Raw genomic sequence first — 26810 nt, forward strand, 5'->3', positions numbered from 1 at the left:
GAGTGAGCAGGTAGTTTATTTTGAGGAAACCTAATTTGTTTCTTTTCCTTTACAGTTATCTTCTGTGGCCTATGAGAAACCTGTGTCTGGATCACAAAGATACTGTTTTCCTCTTGAAGCTTTGTGGTCTGGGCCTTTCCATTTGGGTCTTTGTGTGTGGTGTGAGGTGGGGCTGGAGGTTGCTCTTTCCGCTGCCATGGCTCTGCAGTTATCCCAGCATCATTTGTTTCCCCCAGGGGGGCAGTTTGGTGCCTATGTTAAAATTGACAATGTAAATGTGGTTTTATTACTAAAATTGTTTCATTGAAATGTGACCAGTGTAAAGGGAGAATGTATTACTACTTTGATTTGTTTATATTTTGTGAAGTATGGTTGCATCTATATTCTTGTGGGATTATTGGTTGCTGTTTTCATTTTTTATAATTTCTTACTGTAGCATTATGAAAATTCTTTAAGTCAGATAGTATAAGTCTTCCAACTTTGTTCTCCTACCCCAGGATTTTTTAACTATTCTAATTCCTTTGCATTTCTCTATAATAAGTTTTATTGTCAGTTTGTCAATTTCTCCCCTAAAAATTGGTGGATTACAATTGGTATTGTGTTGAATTTTTTTAAAAGCAGTCTTATTGAGATGTAATTCACAATGCCATACAGTTCATCCATTTAAAATGTTCATTTCGATTGTTTTCAGTATATTCACAGGTATATTCAGTCATCACATTTTAGAGCCTTCTCATCTCAGAAAGAAACCCTGTACCCTTGAGCTGTTACTTCCTTAGTCCCCGACCTCCCTTCTGATCTACTTTCTGTCTATAGATTTGTCCGTTCTGAACATTTCATGTAATGTAATCATGTATGATATGTGGACTGAAGCTTATGCCCGAAAATTCACATGCTGAAGCCCTGACCCCAGTTTTGCAGTATTTAGATGGGACCTTTAGGGAAATACTTAAGATTAAATGAGGTCATAAGGTAGGGCCCTGATCTATAGGATTGGTGTCCCTAAGTCTTAAAGACCCCCAAGACAATATTATAAATGTTAGTTTTAAATCATTCTTCGTATTTTAAAGAATTAAGAAAAATAATCTTTACTATTTGCACAGCTATTATTTCTGATGCTCTTCATTCTTTTTTAAAGATCCAGGATTCAACCTAGTATGAATTCCTCTGTACCTAGAATTTAAGTCTATACTACATGAACGCCATTGATTTTATTTTATCTGAAATTACCCTATTTTGCCTTCCTTTTTGAAGAATACTAGTTAGCACTGCCTCATGTTTTACATGCCTGGTTGGTTAATGGTGAGGGTGATGCTAATTTGGGAATGAAAGTGGAGTTGAACTCTGGGTAGAAATTTTAAAAGAGCGTTTAAGAGCGCCTCCCCGCCCCTCTCCACGGCCCCCAATTAAAATTTTCCTTTCAGTCTGTTCTGTGAGGCCCAGGGTTCCTTGCCTTGTTTCAAGGTCCTCTGAGGAGGTAAGGCTAAAAGGAAATAACGGTGGGGTGGGGGTGAGTGCGTGTTCTGTGCACAGAGAATACTTGGTGAAGAAGAAAGAAGTCTGTAGTTAGAAGTTGTTAAATACCCTAGCCCTGCTTTCCCAAAAGAATGGCTTTTTGATACCTGAAGAGATTCGTAAACTTTATATGTCCAAAGGAACCGTATACTGAAACGCTCATTTCTAAGTTGTTAAGTTAAGCTCTTTCCACTTATTATCTTGTTAACATCTCTCTGTCTTGATCTCTTTGATCATTGCTTCCAGGGCCGGGTGCGCCCTCAGGTGTCAGTCACTGCCTGCTTACTCGGCAGGCTTCACCCCCGCCCCTGAGCCCCCACCCTCGCCTTGTTCCTAGTCTGCAAACCATTAGGGACCATGGGAGGAATCTGCCCCAAAAGAAAAAACCCTTTTAATATCAAGCAAGCTCAGGTTCAAAACTTACAAAACGGATGAGAGCAGATTCGGAGGAAAAGCCGGGGCGGGGCTGTGGACGGCTCTCCCGGGGCTGTCCCTCTCGGTGTCCAGAGGAGGGCGTTGTGTGAGAAACACGCATCGCCTTCAGGGCGCACAGGTCCAGAGGAGTGAGGCTGTGGATGGCCTTTAAGAATGAGTCAACCAGTTTAACTTTTCTTTATTTGCTTATAAGAATGTTGTGATACATCATTTTATGTCTAAACCACTGATCTTTCAGAAAGTGAATATAAAAATTCCCCCTAAGAATGCATTGTGTCAGATTATAATTGGCAGTATTTTCCTAGTGTTACTTAATATAATGCATATCATGAGTGGAGTCTTGGATTTCACTCCAAATATGTGAATTTGGTACATATATTACCGTTTTTATATCCTGTATCCGGTGACAGTGTTAAAAACAGCTACATATTATATCCTCAGGATCCAACAATATATGTAACTAATTCTTTATGTTTGACAAATAGGATGTTACAAGTTTTTTAGCACCTTCAGCATTGCTGTCATAGTTTGCTAACTAAAGTAATTGTATACTTCCATGGTAATTTCTGTACAGTAAATGCTTGTGAGGATAATGACTGTATCAAAGAGAATGCACTTGGAGATTTTTGAATATTTGCACATTTTAGTCCAGAAAAATTTGTGGCAGTATGAGCTCTGACCGCATTGAATAGATGCCCTGTTCCTGCACTTGTTTGACTGTTTTTAAGACCTTTGTTATAATCTAATAGCTAGAGATTGATATATTGCCAAGAAATAGAGATCAGGCTCATCTAGGTAACCTAAAAAGTTCCCTGGAACCAAACACCTAGAACTGGTGTTTGAAATGTGAAAGGGAGTTAAAAAAAAGTTTAAGTCAGAGTCTTGGTCCACGTGAACAAGTCAGCATACAGACCAAATAGCAGAACTAGAGCCTTAAGAACTACCAACAGAAGGGCCTTTAGAGAGCACTTCTAAGTGTATTGAAAACAATTAGTGATAAAAGAGTCCGAAATATAAAGGGACAAAACACTATGGAAATAAGACATTATTTTAAAGAAGTAGGGAACTTCTGCAAATGTAAAATAAATTTATTAAAGATAGATTTTTCATTGTTGAAAGAGAATCATTTAACCCGATGTGATAGGTAGATCAAGAAAAATTAGAAAAGTTTGAACAAAGATAAACTGATGGATGTAACGGACATAAATTGAGCTATGGAGCTGAAATAAAAATGGTCAACATACATGTAGTTGTGAAACCTCCAGGAGAAAATTGAACGTAGCTCAGAAATGTTTGAAGAGGAAATAACCGAAGAATTTACCAGAATTGGTGGAAGCAAAATACTATGCATGTCAGATTTTAAGGTACTGTCACGAGCATATGGATGTGATGTATAACTCCAACATCATAAAAGAACTACCGTAGAATAAAGGAACTAGTAATCCAGTACAAGGGGAAAGGGGAGGAAACGAGAGGCACAGAGAAAAATAATGAAAATAGAAAATGCAAGATAAGATGGTAGAAATTAATCCATATATCAGTATAAAAACAGTATAAGTTTAAAACCAAGTCCTGGGTGTTCATTGGAGGGACTGATGTTGAAGCTGAAACTCCAATACTTTGGCCACCTGTTGCAGAGAGCTGACTCATTTGAAAAGACCCTGTTGCTGGAAAAGATTGCAGGCAGGAGGAGAAGGGGACAGCAGAGGATGAGATGGTTGGATGGCATCACACCGACTCGATGGACATGGGTTTGGGTGAACCCCGGGAGTTGGTGATGGACAGGGAGGCCTGGCATGCTGTGGTTCATGGGGTCGCAGAGAGTCGGACACGACTGGGCTGAGCGACTGAACTGAAGTGATGAAACAGTTTCTTTTTTAAAGGTAAATTTTACTGTGGTGATTTGCGGTAGATAAACCAAAACATAGGTACATAAAAGTTGAAAATAAAGAGGTGGAATACAGGTACTTGAGAGAAATTCTAAGCAAAGTATAGGAAAACCCATATTAACATCAGATATGATGGATTTTTAAGACCCTGTTGTTAAGAAAAAATGCGGTTACTTCCTAATGATAAAAAAGAACAAGTCACCAGGAATATAATTCCAATTTTGTATGCTTATTAACAGAACCTCAAAATATATGACAGATATTTTAGAGAATTATGAGACTCTCTGCCACCCCATGGACTGTAGCCCGCCAGGCTCCTCTGTCCATGGGATTCCCCAGGCAAGAATACTGGAGTGGGTTGCCATTTCTTCCTCCAGGGCGTCTTCCCGACCCCAGGGATCAAAGCTGCCTCTCTTGCATCTCCTGCACTGTCAGGTGGATTCTTTACCACTGCACCACCAGCTGAAACTGTGTTGTCAGAAGCAAATGTACGGTTCGTTATAATTTTTTTGTATTGTAAAATTTGAAAACATGTAAAATAATTGCACAAATCGTTACATGTTTAGTTAAAAGAAACTGGCTCAGTCCTGTCCAGCTCTTTGCGACCCCATGGACTGTACCTGCCAGGCTCCTCTGTCTGTGGGATTCCCCAGGCAAGAATACTGGAGTGGATTGCCATTCCTATCTCCAGGGTATCTTCCCAACCTAGGGATCGAACCCAGGTCCCCCACATTGCAGGTGGTTTCTTTACTGTCTGAGCCACCAGGGAAGTCCTGTTGTTACATGGTGAAGTGTGAACCGTTCATAGCAATGCTTAACGTTGGTGGACATTTGCCCTTAGGAAGAGGGAGGAGCACGTGTCAGTTACACTCGTTCCAGTCAAGCAGAAAGTCGATGGGGATTCGGATGGAATGAGTGACACAAGTGTGTGCACACTGGGTCGTGAGTTTGAGACAGCTGGTTGTATGTTATAACCTATGATTCTCTATTTGAAATATTTATTCAAATGACTTAGTGTTTTATGACATAGTTCCCCTGGAGGAGGGCGTGCAGCCCACTCCAGTATTCTTGCCTGGAGAATCCCACGGACAGAGGAGCCTGGCAGGTTTTGGTCCCTGGGGTCCCAAAGAGTAGGACACGGCTTAGCGACTAACACTTTTACTTCACTTTCTTTGATTACCACTGAGATTGCAGCGTTTCTTAGGTTTTTGGCCCCTAAACTACTAACACATGTTTCTTTCTAGCCTTTGGATTTTCAGTTGGAATCCTTATGTTTCTTTAGAGATGAATTTTTTTCACCCTGTTTTACCTTAATTTATTAAAAATAGTAAGTTTAAGATAGTTATTACTAAAATAGTTTCAGAATTTCAGATGAAGTCTTTATAGGACTTTGCTTAGAAAAAGGCCTTCTCCATCAAAATAACTGTGTGTATTTGTTTTGTTTTATGGCTTCTCTCTGTATATTTTAATTCTTAATCTATTTGTAATATATTTTGGAATATGAAATTTTTAAACCACCCCTTGCTATAATGCCATTTATTCAATAATGTTTATCCACTGACTTGAAATAATATTCATATAGTAAGTTCTTAAACACACCAGAATATTTGGTTTCATGGTTTTTCTATCTGAATAAGTATCGGTGTCTTAATTTTATCCAAGGTAGTCCCATGCACAGAGGAGCCTGGTAGGCTACAGTGCCTGGGGTCACAGAGTCAGACACGACTTAGCAACTAACGTACACAAAGCACATGCAGATGAACTGAAACAGGAGTGAAGGTTATGGCAAAACAGCTCGTCTCCATCTGTCTCCATAGTGCGTGGATTGCTCCTCTGTGATTGGTCAGCCTTGGGCATCCCTGACTTTCAGCTGTGATAGAGGACTCCATCTCTTGAGCTACTGTGTTTTCTGCTTTTTATTAAATATTTTTCATTTTCAGAGTGTCATTCATTTCATTTCAGTTGCTCAGTCGTATCCGACTCTTTGCGACCCCGTGGACTGCAGCATGCCAGGCTTCCCTGTCCATCACCAACTGCCAGAGCTTGCTCAAACTTATGTCCAAGTTGGTGATGCCATCCAACCATCTCATCCTCTGACATCCCCTTCTCCTCCCGCCTTCAGTCTTTCCCAACATCAGGGTCTTTGTTCCAGAGAGTCAGTTCTTCACATCGGGTAGCCAAAGTATTGGAGTTTCAGCTTCAGCATTATTCTTCCAATGAATATTCAGGGTTGATTTTCTTCAGGATTGAGTGGTTTGATCTCTTTGCAGTCCAAGGGACTCTCAAGAGTCTTCTCCAACACCACAGTTCAAAAGCATCAATTCTTTGACGCTCAGCTTTCTTTATAGTCCACAACTCTCACATCCATACATGACTACTGGAAAAACCATAACTTTGACTAGATGGACCTTTGTTGGCAAAGTAATGTCTCTGTTTTTTAATATATTGTCTAGGTTGGTCATAGCTTTTCTTCCAAGGAGCAAACATCTTTTAATTTCATGGCTGCAGTCACAATCTGCGGTGATTTTGGAACCCCAAAAAATAAAGTCTGTCACTGTTTCCATTGTTTCCCCATCTATTTGCCATGTAGTTTGGTTAAATCCACTTACAAATCATTTTAAAGGTTTTCGATATTTTTATATTTGTAACATATATTTTTGGAAATATTCATAGCTTAAGCATCATAATAGACTATGGTCATAGTTTTTTGTTTTTCCTGAAGTAGATAATTGCTTTTTTTTTTTCACTTGCAACTTTCTCTCTGTACCATTTGCCACTTTTCTTACCTTCTGATCCACTCTGGGGACAGTTTCCCACAAGGTAATGGCATTAGATGATCTGGAAGGTCCAGAAGTCTCTTGGTGACTTCCTCCAGAAACTTCCATCCTCATAGCTGGCTGGCTCTTCGCTTGATTGGTGTCTAAATGGGATCTTTACTCTGGTTTTAACAGGTTTCTGTTGATATTTGGAAACATTGACACTGCAGTATCTTGTAAGAAACTATGTGTTAATAATGACTGTTGACATTGATGATGCCCATTGATTTCCTTGACTTTTCTCCAAGTCACGTTTATAACTACTGCACGAGTGTTCACCAGTCAAACCAAGCTCGAGGGGCTGGTGTCCCTCCTTCTAAATCGAAAAAGGGGCAGACGCCGGGGGGAGCTCAGTTTGTGGGCTTGGAATTGTACAAACGGCTTAAAGAATTCCTGAAGAATTACTTGACAAATCTTCTTAAGGTAAGATGTTTTACATTTATACTGAACATTTATAATATAATAGAATGTAAAAAAATTAAAAGTAGTGAAATAACAATTGTGAGTTAGTTTTTCATTGTTCTTGGCACTGACGTGTCTGCACCTGAAGAGGTGCTGCTCTTAGGTTGTTTCCCCGTTATGAAGATGAAACCTTCCTAAGCCGTATTCTGTTAACTTCTTAGATTAGAAGTTTCTGATGCCTTTCCCTATAGTACTTTGCTTAAATTACTAACCATTTGGTGTTTGGTGGCTAGAAAGCGATGAACCTATTAATTTAAAGCATATCATGATGAATTCAAGTTACCTATATGTATTTTGAGCCCACTGTAATATTCTGTATTAAGTGTATGAGTGACGAAACGTTATCCAGCCTCTGGTAATCACATTTTCCAACGTGTTCTGCACACGTGTGTATAGAGATTTTTGATTTACACAAACAATGTCCAAAAAATCCATCATGCTCCAGATTTGTTTTTCTTAATATATTTTGCAAGGTGACTGGAAACTTGAACATCATTTAACAGAGTAGAGTTGAGTGAGCACAGTCGTGACCAAGACAGTATCTTTTTCACGTTCCCAAGCAGTCTTGATGAAGCCACTGTGTCCTCCTGGCTCTGATTCGCAACACTTTGTAAAGTGAACACTGGGATTCATTATTCTTTAGTATCGAAGTGACAAACAGCGTGTTGTGTTGTGAAAGGTGTTGATAGGCCTGCCGTCAGCGATATATATTTTTTTTTTTAATTTTTAAAAAACGTCATCTGGTGTCATCCAGAAGAGCTTAGCATTACGTGTTCGGGTTCATCCCTTGTTATTTAAATCTAAATGAACACAAATTTGGTTGTATCAAGATATGGTCAGGTTTCCACATGGCTTGTTGGGTCACTTGTGCACCCATGTGTTTCTGGAGCTTTGTCCTGTATAGCCTTCTTATTCTGCCAGTTGGAGGGCCTGAGGCTGAGAAGTTCAGGGGTAGCCCCAGACCCTGAGTTCATGGAGGGGCTGACCACCACCAGTTCCCCCGTTCCCGGGATTTCTCTTCTCCTGCAGCACATTTTAATGATATTGCTGTTTAATGCCCCATGTTTAAAGGGTAAGATGTCATTTGTAGATGTTAGTAATACCTAAGAAAAAATTTCAAGTTAGTTTCCTTTCAATAAGGATTTATGGTTTAAGTTGTAGAAATTTCAGTAAAAGTAATTTTTATAATTTTTAAGTAAACTTAATGAAGAAAGAAGATACATTAAAAAATGAAATAGTACTGGCCCCATGACCTAAATTGTTAATTGGATATCTTTTTTAACAGAGAAATTATCAAAAAATAAGGGATTTCCTTAACCTGCCCCTATTTATGAATATAAAGGAATTACTCTCATATTCTGTAGGTTCAGTCTTTTACAAATGTATATGCATATTTAATACTGTGAAAAAAGTTCCAGTTTGGGATGAAAGAATTTTTGTTAAAATTCTCATTAGTCTAACCCTCACGAGTTACATTCTTGTGAGAATTTGTAGTAAATGAGTGTGTTTTGTGTACAGAATAAAGAACCCATCTATCTAAAACCATGAGCATCAATGTATCTTAATGCAATAGATTTGTTTCAGTGAACTCTTATCTTTAATTCATCACGTGACAAATTAGTCATCTTAAAGCTTTAGTTGCCTTGTTTCTAGGACGGAGAAGATTTGATGGATGAGAGTGTACTGAAGTTCTACACTCAGCAATGGGAAGACTACCGGTTTTCAAGCAAAGTGCTGAACGGGATCTGTGCCTACCTCAATAGACATTGGGTTCGCCGCGAATGTGACGAAGGACGGAAGGGAATCTATGAAATCTATTCTGTAAGATTTGACCACACACCTTTCAGATGTGTGTTTTTCTTGGAGCTGTTTCCTTTCCAGCAAGGGATCTAAGCAGATAGTGAGCAGCTTGGAGACTAGCGAGCTAATTTTCAAAAAATGGCCCTTGGATGTTTTGTGGCAAGACAGGAGAAGGATGAGTAATTGGAAGTTCTAAAATACAGCCTGCACGCTTCTGCAGTTACAGATTGAAAAAGCCGACCGCGGGGCTGAGCCTGGAGCTGTCACCGTCTTAGCACAGCAGGTCCTGCAGGCAAAGCGGGTCCCCTCCCCGGGACTCGGGCCTCCGTAGTCAGTCCTTGTGGCCTTTCGGGGTCAGGGAAACTGCTTCCAGGAGTGGACTGTGATGTGAACTTCCATCCTGTCCACTCACTTTAGGAAGTAATGACACAGAGTTCAAAATGGATGGGTTTTTAAAAGACTGCAGGAAAATAAATTCTGAAAAGGCAAAGTCTGAATTGTTAAAACACCTTCATTAGTATGTTTCTTCAGTCAAGGAAGCTTTTTGCAAGCCCTGTTGGTTTTCAAAGTGTGGTCCCCAAACCCTCAGCATCATTGTGACCTGGGAACTTGTTAGAAAGGCAAATGTTTGAGCCTCAAGCAAGACTTGCTTAACTGAACTCTCTGGAGGTGGGGCTGGCCAGCGTGATGTTAGCAGGCTCTCCAGGTGGTTCTGATGCTCATTCTAGCCTGAGAACCAGTTAAGGGAGGACTTAGACTCCCAGAACAGCCTCTCTGTTCATAATGGGCTCGGATACACAGACAGTAGCTTTTTGCAATGGTGTAAAATGTCAGTTCTGGTGCATAATGAGAGTGTCTCCAAACCTGCGAGTGCTGCTGTAATGCAGCGCTTTGTGGCTTTACAAGTTTAATTAAAAGAAAAACATAATGTGCCATAGATGCATAACAAGTTTTTATCATTTGTATAGCTCAGTTTCTATACCCAACTATTAACTGCTTCTTAATAATATTTTGTAACATAGCTTTAACAAAGCTTTCTATGTTTAGTGTTGATTTGAGCCTCATGTAGTTTACCATTTTCATTAAAAATAACTTCTTAAGACTGAAAATTGTCTGTGGGAATCAGCATGATTTTGATTTCCCCCTGACTGAAAGCACCGTATGTGTGCCCTATAGTAATGTCACAGGCTCCTACAAATCATTACGGTCTTTAAACTTTTTATATACTGTTTTCAAAATTTGACTGCTTTTTTTCTTTTAACTTTCAAAATTCATAGTTTCTGCATCCTTAAATGCTGTAGTTGGTTTAGAAGTGCACTCTTTAGCAGAGGCCAGTCGACACCCCTGTCTGGAAACAGTGTTTCCTCTGCGTGCTCTTCCGTGAGGCTGTTGAACTCACAGTGCAAATACCAATTGACACATGCAACTCACATGGTGATCTCTTGTTGCATTTTCCAGAATCTCCAGGAGATGGGGATGCTTTGTCATGAATTATAAAGTTTTCCTTTTTTCCTAATAATTTTTTCTTTCTCTTCAGTTACAGAAGGTTGTCAGTTTCCTTTCAAGTCAACCAGAGAACATAAATTAATTTCATTATCCACATATTGAAGTGATGCAGCAAGACTTTCCCCCTGATTCTGTCCCTCTGAACTTCCTCTGGCCTACCTTTGGTCCTGTTCTCTTAATCTTGCCTTTCTTCCTTCAAAGCAACCAGTGGTCCAGAGTTAAATCACATCTGTCTTATGCTGTCTCAAGTTAGAAAAATGTTTGGAAAGAGTTATTTTTGAAGGTGTAGTGTCTTCAGTAGACGTTGATGGCCGCACACAGTGTGTTCCCTGCCTCCTTTCTGCACCGAGGAGCCCTGGGGAGTTGGAACAGAGGGTGTGCACCTGGAGAGTTACTTCCCCAACCTTGCCCCCCAGGGGGCATTTCTCCTGAAAAACTAAGACTCTTCCCTTCCCGGCATCTTCTTTGACAGACTAGTCCCTAATTCTGAAATCACCTTTTTATTCTAATAGAAGACTTGGGTATACCTTGTTCATATCTTATTAAAGATATTTTCTCTTAAATACTGCTTTAATGCTGCCCTTTTTTTGGTAGAAATTTTTCATTTTGTAAATGAAATTTACACAGACTCTTTTCAGAACTGTATGTATAAACCTAGTTTTATCTGTGGTTAAATTTGGGGGGAAATAAGACTGCATTTATTTAAGTTTCTCAGCAGTTTTTGAGTATTAAATTCCCTTAAGTTTGAATTTAACTGAATAATACCTCTCTCAACAGTTTAAAAGCCATATATGAATTAATATTTCCCTTTTTGGGGGGCGGCGAGCACTTTATAGTAATCGTCTGACATACCCTCTATGAGAAGTTTCAAAAGCTTTTTTTTAAAAATGCGTCATATGCACACACATAAGTAAAATGGGAAATTTGAATACTTTATGTATAATAAAGGTTTCCCAGGTGGTGCAGTGGTAAAGAATCCGCCTGCCAATGCAGGAGACACAAGAGACTCAGGTTTGACCCCTGGGTCAGGATCCTCTGGGGTAGGAAGTGACAACCCATTTCAGTATTCTTGCCTGGAAGATTCTTAAGACAGAGGAGCCTGGCAGGCTACAGTCCATGGGGTCGCAGAGTCAGACAAAATTGAGCAGGCAAGAAAAAAGAGAAGTTTTTAACTCAAGAGAATGGCTCTCTGATTTCATCATGATTTTTTGCCAAGTTTATAATTAAGAATATTGATACATATAATCTGGGATTAAGGCTGTCTCCTACAGCTTTGAAAAAAAACATAGTAAAAGTATAGCCATTTAATACTGTTGCTTTTTCTTTTCATCCAGCTTGCATTGGTGACTTGGAGAGACTGTCTTTTCAGGCCACTGAATAAACAGGTACCTACTTGTGTGTGTCATCTTTTCCTTTTAAAACCCCTTCCAGGTCTCATACCTTAGCCTTTGTCTTCCTCACTCCTTTATAATATCCTCAGAGTACCTCTCATCTTGTCTTTGACAGATTTAAATGTTTAAGAGCTATGTAGTAACATAATATTGATGCATACCATAGTCTGTAATCTACATGTCTCTTTCCTATATCTGTTCTAAAGGTAACAAATGCTGTTTTAAAACTTATTGAAAAAGAAAGAAATGGTGAAACTATCAATACAAGACTGATAAGTGGAGTTGTACAGTCTTATGGTAAGCAGTTTCCCTTTAATTTGGTGAAAGCTTTGATATCAGTGGCAGGGATAACAGTGATGCAATAGATTTGTTTTCACATAGTATTATCAAGAATATTGTTAGCATTTATCAACGTACTCAATTCTCTTTGTGTCAGTGTGATTATGTTTGATTTTGTCCATTATAAAGATTGTTTATCCTCATGCCTTGAGATTTTGATGGACTAGACATTTGACATTTGAGTTATTTTCTTTTCTGGTTTCATACTGAATTACTGGATCTATATACCTGTATAGACTGAAAACTAAGCACTTATATATGCTTAGAGTGTCATTAATGGAGCTGAATGATAATCAGAAATCTGTATCATCTTGAACAACTGCCATTGAGAAGCCAATAAAGTAACACAGTATTTTAAAACTTGAGTAATGTTCTATTTCTTTGAAAGTTTAAAATTAAGCATTATTATTTTTAAGCGTTAGAAGTATTCAGATGCTCTCTTAGTGAACTTGATGAGGACCTTGAAGCGTGCCTGGCTGTCGGTCAGACTCGCTTGCCTTTGTGTGTCTTGGATTGTTTTTCTTGTATGCAAAATGCACTTAAATACCAGAAAATAAGTTTGCCTTTCGCCCTGCAATTTTATTCTTACCTTTTCAGCATAACTTAAACTGAAAGCTACACCTAAAGTAAAATATATATTCCTTAAAATGTAACCAAAAATAATGAGGCAGTTGAAACATAGTTCTGTTTACTTCCAGTGGAGCTGGGACTGAATGAAGATGACGCCTTTGCAAAGGGCCCTACGCTAACAGTGTACAAAGAATCCTTTGAATCTCAGTTTCTGGCTGACACAGAAAGATTTTATACCAGAGAGAGTACCGAATTCTTGCAGCAGAACCCGGTTACTGAATATATGAAAAAGGTAAGGTTAAACATACTTAAAGTAGACTTAAGTTAAAAGTCACCGCTGCTCAAATAAATTACTCTTTTTATTCTTATATATGCAGCTTCCTTCAGAGTTGTTTCTCGGGCACTATTATCCGGTAGTGTTTGCAGCAGGTGCAAATGGTTTCTCCCCGTTCACTAAGGAGCGTGTATAAATTAGTTTAATAATCGTGGCTCATGTTCTCCTACTGTGTGGAGGATGTAACTGTTACAGCTGAATGACGAACGTGTTTGAACACTCTCTCCTAGAATGTACATGTGTATCTGATGGCAGCCACGGTCTTACATCAATGAAAAAACAGTATTTAAGAAACACATTTTTATCTGTAAACTTTAAGCTTTTTACTTTTTTGCTTCTGAGATCTCTCCTAAAAATCTGTTTAACACAACCTTCCAGTGTGTATTAGAGAAGTCCTTCTGAAAGAACAGGATCAAAATCATAGATGAGAAGATTGGGGATTGGTCTCTGCATCATAAATCTTCTACATTAAGTGATGTCACAGTACAGTTCTACGGGAATTATTCTAACTTCCCTTCTCGGAAATACCGGTGTCCCAGACTTAAGCTCAGAGGAGTGACCTCAGTCAGGGGTCAGCAGACTTTTCCGTGAAGGGCCAGATGGTAAATACGTTAGACCTTGTGCACATGTGGTCTTGTCTGCAACCGTTCAGCTCTGCATTGTGGCGCAGAAGCAGCCATGGCAACATCTAAACTGCGTTCCAGTACAAGTTTCCTTCCAGCAGAATTTTGCCCCCAGGCAATAGTTTGCCAACCCCTGACCTAGATGAGCAAGGAGACTTCCAGGGGGTCTGGGGCTGTGTGTCTGACACTCGCTTCTCCCTTTATTGTCTGTTCACTTGGAGAGCAGAGTCACTGCAGAGTCACTTTCTCCATGTGCTGAGACCAAAAGTCAAGGAGAGCAACAGCTCCCCTGTCTAACCACATAAAGTCCTCCTCAATTTGTCCATGACGTTCCTAGTACATTTTCCCATAAGAGATAGTAATTATAAGTGGGCCTTACAAGTCTGAAGTTAAAAGTCCTTGACAGACAAATACTTGATCCTTGAAAACCTAACAGAAGTGGAACCCCGCAGAACTATTACACTTGGGAAAGTGATGGTTCTTTGTGTATTTACGAGTTAAATTAGCTTTCGTGTGCCAGTCTGGAAGCTAACCAGCTTATTGAGAGTTGAAACAGCTGCCTGACCAATCAGTTTTAAATCTTAAGCACTGGTTTTTATAGTGTAGTTTTCATAAACACATCTTTTATTGAACTGTACTATATATGGTGAGTCTTTTAAAACTGTGTATGTTTTTTAAAAGTGGCCTTTTATCAGGGTACAGATCCACACGTGTGGTTCAGGCCTTTTCATTTCATGGACTTCTTAGTGAATTGCAGTTACCTGCTGTCCACACCGAGGAAGGTGGTAGTGCTTTGTTGCATGGAAATCCGCTTTATAGACTTACGGTTTCAACCCAGTCTGAGCCCTGCCTTCAAGGGAGAATGTGCTACCTGCATCCTGGCTATCTTAAATGGGGTTTCTTGGGTTAAAGGTTTGGCCCAAATCTGGTTGGGTCTTAGCAAACATGACAGCCATTCCATTTGAAAAATTCATCATGTAGAGATTCTGTAGGCTTAAAATTGGAATTTAACCGTCTGAACAATGCTACTGTTACCACTAGCTGTAGGCTTGCATCTCAGCTATGTGTCTAACTGAAAATTGTCACACTGGGTTATGTGTCTAATTGAAAATCCCAACTCCACCATTTACTAGGGGTGACTTTAACCCCCTAGTAAATGGGGGTTAAAGTCTAGTCCTCAGTTTCCTCATCTGTAAAATGGGGATACTTTATCATCATCATCATTATTATGTATTATTTGATGTTTGGCCATGAGTATGCATCAGAACCTCCAGTGTATGCCTGATAATATACAGGATAAAATATGGAACATTTTATTCAGTAACTTGAGAAATTATGTTTATATCCTAACACTCTATTAGGAAGTAAAATACAAAACTCATGAACAGTATTGAGATAAAACATCAACTTCCAAGAACTACTCTCCTTTTAGCAGCCCGTTTGGGCTAGATGTATAGATTCTCTGGGGTCTGTGTTCCTTTTTCTTGAGTTGTCCTTCAGGGGAAGCAGTTGAGACTCTGTGGCTTCCCTGCTCCTGATGGTGTCAGTGAGTGAGCAAGCCTCAGCAATGTTAGTTTCAGTGTATCTTACTGTCTCCTGTGATTGAGTCTGTGGTGAGCTTCCAACGAATATTTCACCTTTCTAGGTTTCTAATGTCATTTTTTTTAAGTTTTAAAAATAAAATACATGTTATGAATTTGCTTACTGCTTTTTGATCCATTTTTTTATTTTGTTTTTCCTGTATACTGATCCTAATAGAATTAATAGAGACAATGTTTGCTTAATTTTATTTAGTCCTTTTGAATTTGTACTCTGATATAATTATCTGCCAAGTACAGTGGTGATCGTGAGCTTATTTACCGTCAAATCAACAAAGAATGTAAATCACTGTCCCTCCTAAAACCTAATGACTTCATACCCAGGACTTTGGGTTTTTTGGTTTCCCCGGTCATGACACTTTACTGTAGTCTGTGAAATGTGGAGAATAGCATTATGTCTGAAAAAAAACAATGTACATACCTTAATTTGAAAATACTTTATTGCTGCTGCTGCTAAGTCACTTGAGTCGTGTCTGACTCTGTGCAACCCCATAAATGGCAGCCTACTAGGCTCCTCTGTCCCTGAGATTACTAAATGATGCCAAAACAATTATAATAGTAACATCAAAGATCACTGACGAAAGGTCAGCTTAACAAATAATAATAATGAAAAAAGTTTAAATATTTTGAGAATAACTGAAATGTGGCATAGACACAAAGTGAGCACATGCTCTTGGAAAAATGGTGTGTGACAGCCTTGCATAATTCAGAGTCACCACAAACCTTCAGTTCCTATTTAAAAAACAAAAACCAGTACCAAAGCACAATAAAAGGAGGTTGGCCTGTGGACAGCAGTCCCCCCTTGTTCACGGTTTCAGTCACGCACAGTCAGCCTCTCTCTGACAATATTGAATGAGAAGTTCCAGAAATAAACAGTCTATAAGTCTTAAATTGCAGAGTATTGATAAGGGTATTACCCCCAAAAAGTGTGAAACAGCACGTATCTGTAGGAAGAAGATCGATGTAAAGACATTGGATGGTTAATCATGATAACCTCGTTGAAGTCATTTGAAGAGGACTTGGAAACAAAAATATAGGTTGCAGAGGAAGTGGTATACACCAGGGACCAGTTGTTGTGGTTAGCATTCCCTCCCCACCCCAGCCCAAATCAAAGGACCCCTTCCCTTCTCTTGTTTTCTTCCTCATATTAGGTAGGGCAGGATTGTGAGTTGAATTTGTCATTATTTTTGTTTAAAAAGACGCAAGTCCAAACCATTGACCTGAGTTCACTCCCGCAGGCGGAGGCTCGTCTGCTGGAGGAGCAGCGCAGGGTCCAGGTGTACCTTCACGAGAGCACGCAGGACGAGCTCGCCAGGAAATGCGAGCAGGTGCTCATCGAGAAACACCTGGAGATCTTCCACACGGAGTTCCAGAACCTGCTGGACGCTGACAAAAACGAGGGTGAGCCGCTGAGATTCGGAGCGCGTGGATGTTTATTACGATCTGTGATCATGAAGTTGTGTGAACACCAGCCATTCTTTAAGAGGGCTGTGTGTGTGTGTGTACCTTGTGGTGTGTTGCTCTCAGACGTCTGTAGCGTGTTTTGGGGGTGACTTTGGAGGAAGAGCGTCTTTTCAGTTTGGTTTGGAGTCTTGACTTGTCCACACACTTCCATGCTCAGTGACGCTGCCACTGTTTTGTGCATGCGAGTGTGTGACTTTTATGCTGAAAATTCTTAGAGATGAGAAGGCTGCTGTTTTGCAAAAGTATTTCCCATACCCTTCCCTTGTTTTCCTGGAACATGTGAGGAGCTCAGTAGAAGATTGACGCAGGACTTTTCTTCTTTGGTGCTTATAAATCAGCCATGTGCCATGCATATATTAAGTAAAGAATGTGGGGGCCCTTTTTTGGCTGAATTATTTGTATAGTTGAGATGGATATTCATAAATACTCCTTAAATTTATTCATTCTTGTAAAGAATATTTGAGTGCCTATTATGTATTAGGCATAATCAGTTTCTCAATCTTGAAGCATCACCTGTAGTTCCTGTTCATCTTTTTTTCTGTTATATCAGTGATTTCTCCTGGCAAGGGGGAAATATGCTTTCATAATCACATGATTTCATTGTTACTTTTGGCTAAATACAAAATATTTGAGTATAATTAAGTGCAGTTGATTATTAGGTCTAAAAACACTGGTTTTATTTCACTGCACCTTTCATCTCTATAAATACATATTTAGTGGGATGGATTTGCAAAGTTTGTTTTGATGCATAAAGGTGGCACCTTCTTCTTTCAGATTTGGGTCGCATGTATAATCTTGTATCTAGAATCCAAGATGGCCTGGGAGAATTGAAAAAACTCCTGGAGACACACATTCATAATCAGGGTCTTGCAGCAATTGAAAAGTGTGGAGAAGCTGCATTAAATGTAAGTACTGTTCAACTGAACACCGGTGGGACCTAACCATTCCCGTGCATGGATTGCAGGCGGGTGTCTAGTCTGCACCTGCAGGTCTAGGGGGTAAGACTTTAACTGGACTCTCATAGAGAACTGGCTATTGGCTCTTTAAAGTAGGAGTTTCACAAGTGTCTTTGTTTAGTAAATATCTCCATTAATTTGCCTCTGGCACTTCTTAGGCATTCAGGATGTTATTTCTTGATATTTTTTTTTTCCTTTCATTGTTTGTCAAAATTACCATTCCTTGCACTAGAAGAGAGAAGATGATTCCATAGACAGAACAGGTTGAAGCCTCCTAGAGACCTGGCTCTGGCACCGTGGGCCACAGGCTGCCCCATGCAGGAACTTTGGTCTGAGTACTGCCCTTCATTTGGAGACCTCAGGGCTGTTTGCTCTGGAAAGGCCCTGAGATGTATGGCATTTCTCATACAACCCCCGTCGTCCCCACTGCCGCCCCGACTCCAGGAGATACCAGAATATTTCTGCTGGGTTTTCTATGATTCAGTTTTTTATTTTACATAGGAAGTATCGCGTGTTTCTGAGAGACAGGTAAGTTGTCTTCAGGTTTGTCCCTGTTGTGCGCTTTAATTTCAGTCGTGTTCAGGACAGCTAATGGAGAAGAAAAGCTTCTAGAACACAGTTGGTTCTTCTGCCTGAGTCCGAAAACTTTTTGTCCCTGATTTTACTGTGTTTGGTGTAAAGTATTTCGAGTCTGTTGTCCTGTCATCTTTGGGGGCTCCTTTTCCACTTTTCATTATGAGCTTACTGCATCATTTGTTGCCACATCTGTGGATTATCAGAGGGAAGAATGTAAACACACCTTAGAGTTTATAAAACAATACAGTTCATACTTAGCGAACGGCAGAGGACAGGCTTGGTGGTGGGTGCTGTAGAAGGTCTCCAGGTTTCAGGGCAAGGTCCCACATTGAGACTCGCAGTGCCGTGGGGCCCCCGCCCTCAGACCCCGGGGATGGTCCGTCCAGGCTCAGATCCAGCTCTGTTGTTCACTGACCGCTGACTGCATTGCTCACTCGCTTGTGCTGTCTGTGGCAGTTAGGAAGAAAGACTAATGATGGTGACCACCTTCTAGAGGTTTTGTGAATAAAGAACACTTAATGCTTGTAAAGGGCTTCTTACATGAAAGCACGCAGTGCTCAGCAGTGAGGATTGCAGTTGTTCTCAGGTGTCCAGTCCTGTTTTTTTTTTAATTATGTAAAAATTATATGATGATTTTTCTTACATCCAAACTCTTGAGTGTTCTTTGTTGAAGAGTCTGACGCACAGACACAGGTACACACACGCACGTGCGCACGTACGTGAGACTCGAAAGGGGCCACCTTGATAGATATCTTTTCAATAATGTAAGGTTTTCCCAGTTGTTAACTCAAAACCCAGTTTGGCCAGAAGGGCAGGGTAGCCATCCATTTGGCTGGAAAACATGTTTTACCGCTAATAAATCTGATGTAGGCTGAAATTTTTACAGGTTTTAAATGTGTAATGTGATTCAAATAATAATTATGTGTTACAAACATCAGAATGGCCTTAAGAACTTTCTGAAGGCATATTTTTCATAGTTAAATGGATTTGAGAATCACATGTGTTCCTGGGTAACTGGTGCCCAGGGAATTCCCCTCGTGGGGTTCCCCTCGCTTCACCCAAAGAGGAACTGGCGGTCCTCTCCCCGTGAAGTGTGGCTGAAAGCCTGAACACACGTGCTGCTTTCAGACGTGCTGCGTCTTGTACCTGCTGCGCCCCGAGGCCAGGGAACACTCGAGAACAAGGCTGGGGATCAGGGCTTCTCTCAGGGGACGAGGGCTTCAGGCCGAGGCAGCTCAGTGAGGTCCAGCCCACCTGCCGTCACGGGAGATTCTAGCAGAGGATAAGAGCTGTCAGCCTTCAGAGGCTGGTGACTGAGGACAGGCATGCCCAGCCACGCCACCCGCGCCGTCGGCATGCTGCACGGAGGCTCCTGGAGGACTTCAAAACCTTGTGCACCAAGGAATCTTCAGGTTTAAACTGCTTTAGAGCTGAACAGAGGATCAGATCATTGTTTTAATAGGCAGGTTTGTTTCACAGGCGAGTCCCCCCACGTCTGGCCTCTGGACAGAAGAGAGAGTGGGCGGCTGGGTCAGTCAGCACATTCCATGTTATGCTTAGGTAGATGGGCCAGAGCCCGACACGTGTGCCCGGTCGCTGGCAGTATAGTGACGGTTTGTAGGAGAATGGTCAGATACAGGAGGAGACTTGAGGGGAGCAGCCTGGAAGCAGAGCCCACACCTTCAGGTTCGTTTACAAAGATTGAAGCCCACGGCGTGGCCAGCTGGGTCCTTGGTTTTATCTGCCACAGCAAACAGCTGCATGGTGGTGGCTGGTGCTGTAACTCAAAGGGCCCACGTATGCTGCAGAGGAAATTGAAGTTGTTTTCATTGATTCCACAAGGATCTGTGGCCCGGCTGAGCCCGGGGCCCTGTGCAAGGCGCCGCGCCTCTGTGCTCTTCTCGGGTCTCAGCTTTTCTTCTCAGACCTCCATGCCCTCCTCCGCCTGCTCCGGTGACTGGATGGCGGGTCTGTTGTGAAACCTCACGTCTTCCGTCCTCCGTCCTTAGCTCAGCGGGGCAGCTGTGGGCTCGGTGCCCCCGCCTTCCCCTTTGCCCCCAGCAGCATTCATGCCCTGAGATGGAGTCATTTCCTACTGAGCCTGGACCAGCCGTGGGTCTTCATACAATCATACACGTGCCGTGCTGGACCTGCCTGGTTCTTCTCTCTGCCTAGATGTATGCCTTCTTTTTCCCCCCGTGTATTAAACACCTTCATCTTCCAATACCCTCAAATGCCATTCCTTCCCCAAAGCCTTTCTCGACCACTCCTTGGAAATAGCATCATGTTGGACTGTTTACATGGCATTCACACTCCTTATATTTTAGATGTCTGTGTAAATGTCTCCTGCAGAGGTGGCTTTATCCACCGTTGTGCCCTCAGCCCAGCACTGTGCCTCACACAGAACAGGGTCTCAGTACACTTGGGTCTTTGCGATACTCCTCTATCTCCAGCAGGATTCAAGGGGCTTACACAGTACGTAAAAGGCGGTAGGATAAATGAAACAGAGCAGCAAAATAAGGGTTGCAAACACAAGCGAAGCTGAGTGTAGAATAGTGAATGGCACTCAAAATGCATGCAGTGAGGTGGTGAGGTCTGGTCTCTTGATAGAGGTGGGTCACAAATTTGCCTCCAGTGTTTTCCATCAGTACAGAAAGCCCGCTGGAAAAGACAGTTAGCAGTACTTTGATGTACGGTCAGCTCCTTGATTCACACTGATCATAAGGAACAAGCCTTCAGCGCTGAGGAATGACTCTTACCGGCATTCAAAACTGCTAATACCTTTCCTAATGGCCCATCTAAAGTGAACACCAGCTATGTGACAGTCATCCACATACGACGTAAATACAAAGTAAAACTATATCAGGTCATTGGATGGCTTTGTAATTTCCCTTGACACCAAAATTTTATAGCAGAATGAAGTTCAGGAAAGGAGTCAATACAGACTTGTACGTACTTGCTAATGAATACTTGATGATACAGTTGGTTTCATGTTGAATTTTTAATTAGCACTCTGTTCTGCGGAGTCTGGGCGCTATTGTTCTCTACAAAGAAGGCCTCATAAATCAGATATAGAAATGTTTCATTACAGTCTTCAGGGCAGAAATGGCAACAGATAAGCACAAAGTCCTCTTTGAAACTATCTTGACTGAGTGACTTCAGTCTAACTGGACCTGAAATGTAACCCAGCAAGAGTGGGCTTGTAGATACTTAGATGTCCAGCGGGGCTGTCGGTCTAACGGTGGGAGGTCGGGCTGCAGACCTGGACTGGGGCACAAGGTTGTCAACGTTTATTTGCAGGTTTGGGGAGGGGAAAAGTGTTCTCCTGAGATGGAAAGGCATTTTCAGGAGCGGCGCGGGGCTGCTGGCTCCAGGATCGGGAGTGACAGTGCTTGTAAGAGGAGCACTTAAAATGGAGAAGTTTAAAGACAGACAGAAAATCAGGGAGCTCTGACAAGCATGTTTTTCAGCATAAGACTAAGGAGTGAGTCTGAGGCCGTATATCAGACTTGTAAAAAAAAGTTCTATGGTTTGGGTTGAGAAGTTGGCTTAGGTGTAATTAGAAGAACTGAATTGTGTACGAACTTACCCCGGAATAAACAGGTGCTGGGTGCTTCTGGCAGATGTAGGGTTAAATGATATATCCAAGATTCCCTTTCTCTCTGGAGTAAAATCCCAAATATAAGAACTTAGTTCTGACTCAGTCTTCCTGTGCATGGTGAGAGAAGAGAGTGATCCACTCAGAGCCACCCCTGCTCAGGAGCCCTGCATGGGGAGCGTGGTGCGGTCCCGTCTGGTCCAGGGGGGTGGAGCACTCAGCCTCAGCCAGGTCTTCCCAGAGTATAGAGCGGGTGGGAGAAGGTACTCGACCAGCACCGCTGAACGCTGGGTGATGGATCATGGTGTCTGATTTTACTATTTCTCATTTTGAATAAGTTGAAAATTTTCCATAATAAAACTTAAACAGAAAGAAAGAAAAAAAGAAATGTACTAGTTTTGATGCAGTTGATGTGGGAAAAGAGAGAGGGGACCAAGGAGCTGTTTTAGGATAAAAGGAAGCAGTTTTATATAGTAAGTCCAACTGATCCTTTTAATTACAGAGAACTGGTAACATGGTGACAATGCAGATTGGTCCAGAAAACATGCAGTTAAATGTGTCCACTCTGTCTTGCCATGAGATGAAGAGAACAACCTTTTTCTCTGGAAAAAAAAAAACACACAAATATCCATTTTTAGTCTGTGATCACCAGGCTCTAAGGAGACTCACTGTGTCTTAGTGTAACCAGGAAGCTCCCATCTCTCCTCCACCCGTAGGGGGAACCTCAGTCCTTTCTTCCACAGGCACACCCATCAGGGGAGCCTCCTCTTACCCAAATCGGACTTTATCCCCCACACCGATCTCAATTGTGGCTTAGCCTTGCTCTGCGCCTGCCCGGCCACCCTGAAGTGGCCGCGCCTGGTTCCCGGCCCAGTCAGAGGAGACCATGAACTTCTCTCGGTGTTTGAGCTCATGTCCGGCAAGGGGGGCAGCCTGAGCAGCACCCCATGACGATGCTGACCGTCATGTGATGGGGGAGGCCTTGCTGTCCAGGGCTCAGAAAATACTGGTGATGAGTCCAAGATTGGCAGCTGGGATCCTACACGGAGCCCCCAAGAGGTCTGCTGGGACAGGAAGCAGGGACGGGGCAGGTACACCTGAGAGGGCGGCCTGGGCCGGCCAGACCAGGGAGACCCCGAAGGCTAGGTCAGCGATCCACCTTAATTCCAAGGACAAGAGGAAACCAGGTTAGGCCGTATAAGCCTGAAACTGACAATATGATTTTCTTTGTTTTCTCCTTTTTTTTTAAAATGAAATTGCTACCATGTGAAAAATGGATTGAAAGGAAGAAGAACTGTTAGCATACCAGTTAGGTTTGTTAAGAGTGGTTCAGATAGAAATGACATGGCTGGTGATGGGGACGCAGAGAAGGAATGAGGCAGTTAGACTCTGTAATGGGCAGGGTACGTGTTGGATGATTGTTGAAGCTGGACAGTGAATTCAGGGGGCGTTTTACGGTGCTTTGTGATTTTTAATATATCTGAATCTTTTCTACAATAAAACGTTGACAGAAAAGAAATGTAAATAGCAGTGCAGAGAGCGGCAGAACCAGGGGGCAGTCAGGCCAACTCTGACACTTCTGAGCGTCAGGAATTCAGGAATCCCCCTGCGTCCATGGCAGGTTGTGTTAGCCGAGTGGGGACATCTGGTCTGGAGAGGAATGTACCAGCCACAGGCAGAAAGATGCCCATCACGTAGGAGTTGGATAAGGTCCCCCCACCAACCCCCCCAACCCCATGACCAGCTTGAGCGGTGTCGTGTTTCTTATATGCAGAGAACTCCTGCATAGTAAGAGTAATCACGCAGATTGCTAAGTACTCCATTCGTTTTTTTTTCTTTAACATCCAAAATTCGCATCTTAATGTTCTTAAAAAAGCACGCATTTCGTTCAGCCGGCCTTTCCTCTGCCCTCACCTCTCTTGCTTCTGTGGCCCTGCCATCTGGGGCCCTTGGGAACAGCTCCTGCACATCACCATTTATCTCCTGGTTGCTAAATCACTCACCTTTTGAACGTTTTCTCCTCCATTAGACACTGCCGATGGCTCCTACCTCAAACTCCCTCCTCTGTGCTACTCCCGTGTGTCCCTGTCTCCGTCTGCCCTTGGCAGCTCCGAGGTGGCTTCTCTTAGGATCTCAGAAGCTAATTCAGGTCTCCAGGGCTCAGCGCCTTAGCACAGTCTTCCCTCAGGAGGTTCCATCTACACCCTCGCTTCTCACCAGCCAGACTCCTGGCTGGGTTATTTCTCCTGTTAGCCGAAAGGATCTGGAATTGGAGTCTGAAGGTTTCTGTTCCCTTAGAGAAGATCTGTCTTTCCATGGGGAATTCATACCTGGCATTTCTTGGGACTTTATGTTTTTTCCAAATCCTGGATCTGAGAAAAATCGGTCAAGAAATAAAGACGACGGGAGAGAGTGTAGTTCACCTGCAAACATAATGGCGACATAGAGGTGCTGCTGGTTCAGAGGACGCCATTGATGAGGGTGCAGAGCGAGGGCGGGAGTGTCGAGGCGGGAACTCCGAGCTTCAGGCCATCTCTGGGAACCAGGCTGAGGCAGAGGGGCAGTCCAGTGCCCAGTTATAAGTGTGTGTGTGTCCTTCTCTGCTCCTAAGAGGCAGTCATTCTTGCAAACGAAGCAAATATTAATCTGTTTATATTCATAATACACTTTATATCAATCCTGTGAGTGACGTTTCAAGAAACAGCAAGGTTTGGAAGCAAATTAAGTCCTTAAATTGGCAGTTTTGATATGTGATTCTTTGTAATGCTGCTAATAACCTTACTGTGTGATAGTGTTTGCTGGCATTTTCCAGTGTTTGGGTACTTGTTGGAGGCGAAAGCTCTCTGTAAATACTTTAAAAGAACCAATGCCAAGAGAAAAACAGTATGAATGATGAGAAATAATTTGACATGAAGTCAGAAAACAATCTAAAATCTGAATTGGCAAAAGCAGTGTCAGTTTCAATGGCAAAACCAAAATTAAGTCAAGCGGACAGTATTTTCATTGTTAAAAAAAAAAAAGAAATGAGTTTATATGAAGTAAGATATGTGCTGATGGACAGGTATTTTTGGGTGCAGTCTTAGGAATCAGATCATTAATACAGAATGCAAGAACATCTACACCTGGAATCATTCTCCAGAAACTAACAGCAGGATTGTACAGTGAGACAGTTAATGCTGTGTGTGTGTGTGTGTGTTCTAAGTTTTAAGATAGAAAAATTTTTAAACATTAAATATATGTGGCATCCGCTTTCAATATTTTAAGTGATTTTTATTTGGCAGTTTTTTGTGTTAAGTTCCCTTTGAACATTTTATCAAATGTCTGCCCAGTAGAGGCCACTTTACATGTCACTAAAATGAAAATCTTGCCACAGTACTTTTATTCATAATAATAATATTAGGCCTGGCATGTTTATTATATCTTTAATAACAGAAAACCTCTGAACCTCCTGGTATAACCCTATCACAGAAGAATGATTTAATGGTGACCCAAAATCAAGTCAGGTGTCACAGAAATGCAGAATAATTGGAATTGGGGGAGTTGTGGTTTCTCCTTCCTGAACCAGAGGAGAAATACCTGTCGAGAATTGGGGCGCGCTGGCAGACCATTGACACCTCCCATCAGTGACGTGCTGGCCGCGGAGCCCTGCGTTCATGCTGAGCCCCGTGTCCAGCAGCACTGCCTGGGCTCCGCCTGTCTGCTTAACCTCTCCCTGGGCCTTTTCCTCTCTGAGACTCTCAGGAGCAGGCTGCCCACATCAGGCTGGCCAGGTGCCCGCCCGTGACTTTGTTTCCTCGTTTCTAAGGGGGAGGCCAACAGCCCCGACCCCACAGTGTGACGGTCAGGCCTGTGAGCTCAGTGCGCCCTCTGACACGTGGCCAGCCCTCAGGGTCGGCCACTCTGGTCTTCGTATGACCCTGGACTGTCCCCTCCGGCCCGTCCTTCCTGCCTGCCTTCTACAGTGCTCCCAAAACCTTCCCTGAGGCTGGTTCTCACATCTCCTTTCTGTTCTGTCCAGAGACTCCCGGTGGCCACCCCACCGATCGCCCAGTGCTCTGACGGTCTCCGGGCCTGGCCTTTCCCACCCTAGCTCTCTACTTGTCCTCGTCCATCTTCAGATTTCCCGGGTGTACTAGTCAGACCCTCACTGCCACGTGCAACCCACCCCTGCCCTTGCCCACACGTCCTGAGACCTCAAACCTACATTATTCTTGCACTGCCTACTCAGCTAAGTTCTAAGTAACTTATTGATAGGTTTCCCCAGCCAAGAAAAAGTCCAGAATATGAAATTTTCAACAGCAAAAGTAGACAAAGCAAAGCTGTCACTTTGAAAGTTTGTTTTGTGTGGTTCAAGTTTTCAAATAATTTGAAAAATCACTTTTTTGTGTAGTTCGGAATTAGTGTTTCATTTTGAGTGCAGAGAATATATTTTCTTTTATTATATCTATAAGCAGAATGTCCTGTGTGTTTTGATGATGGGATGTGAACTATTTCTTGATCTTATTTGTTAACATCTTTGAAGAAGGAAGCAGATCTTTTGGAATATTTTCCAGTAGCATGCGAGTATACAGTCTGGTCCCCAGGAACCAACTCGTGTCTGTTTTTCCCTCTACCCAAGGACCCCAAAATGTATGTACAGACAGTGTTGGATGTGCATAAAAAATACAACGCCCTGGTGATGTCGGCGTTCAACAATGATGCTGGCTTCGTGGCCGCGCTGGACAAGGTAGGTATGCTGGCCTATGGCTCCGTGCGGGACCAGGCGGATGGCACGCGGGCCTCTGACAGTGTTTCTGTGATCTGCAGGCTTGCGGTCGCTTCATAAACAACAACGCAGTTACCAAAATGGCTCAGTCATCTAGTAAATCCCCCGAGTTGCTGGCTCGATACTGTGACTCCCTGTTGAAGAAGAGGTACTAGTGCGTTCGTGCATTTTCT

At 42.2% G+C, this 26810-nt stretch overlaps 1 protein-coding gene across 3 annotated transcripts in view; it reads left to right on the forward strand.

Annotated features, from left to right (window-relative positions):
* The window catches only part of CUL1 (cullin 1), an 89303-nt gene that overhangs the window by 49739 nt on the left and 12754 nt on the right, over positions 1–26810 (forward strand). For all 3 annotated transcript variants that reach the window (XM_006070125.3, XM_025291742.2, XM_025291743.2), the window contains exons 3-11: positions 6904–7078; positions 8771–8938; positions 11758–11808; positions 12021–12111; positions 12852–13015; positions 16517–16679; positions 17517–17647; positions 26491–26598; positions 26679–26785. In XM_006070125.3, the coding sequence (XP_006070187.1) occupies positions 6904–7078; positions 8771–8938; positions 11758–11808; positions 12021–12111; positions 12852–13015; positions 16517–16679; positions 17517–17647; positions 26491–26598; positions 26679–26785 (1158 nt within the window). The remainder of the gene's footprint in view (positions 1–6903; positions 7079–8770; positions 8939–11757; positions 11809–12020; positions 12112–12851; positions 13016–16516; positions 16680–17516; positions 17648–26490; positions 26599–26678; positions 26786–26810) is intronic.

This window comes from Bubalus bubalis, chromosome 8 (assembly GCF_019923935.1).
Source record: "Bubalus bubalis isolate 160015118507 breed Murrah chromosome 8, NDDB_SH_1, whole genome shotgun sequence".
Taxonomy (NCBI): domain Eukaryota; kingdom Metazoa; phylum Chordata; class Mammalia; order Artiodactyla; family Bovidae; genus Bubalus; species Bubalus bubalis.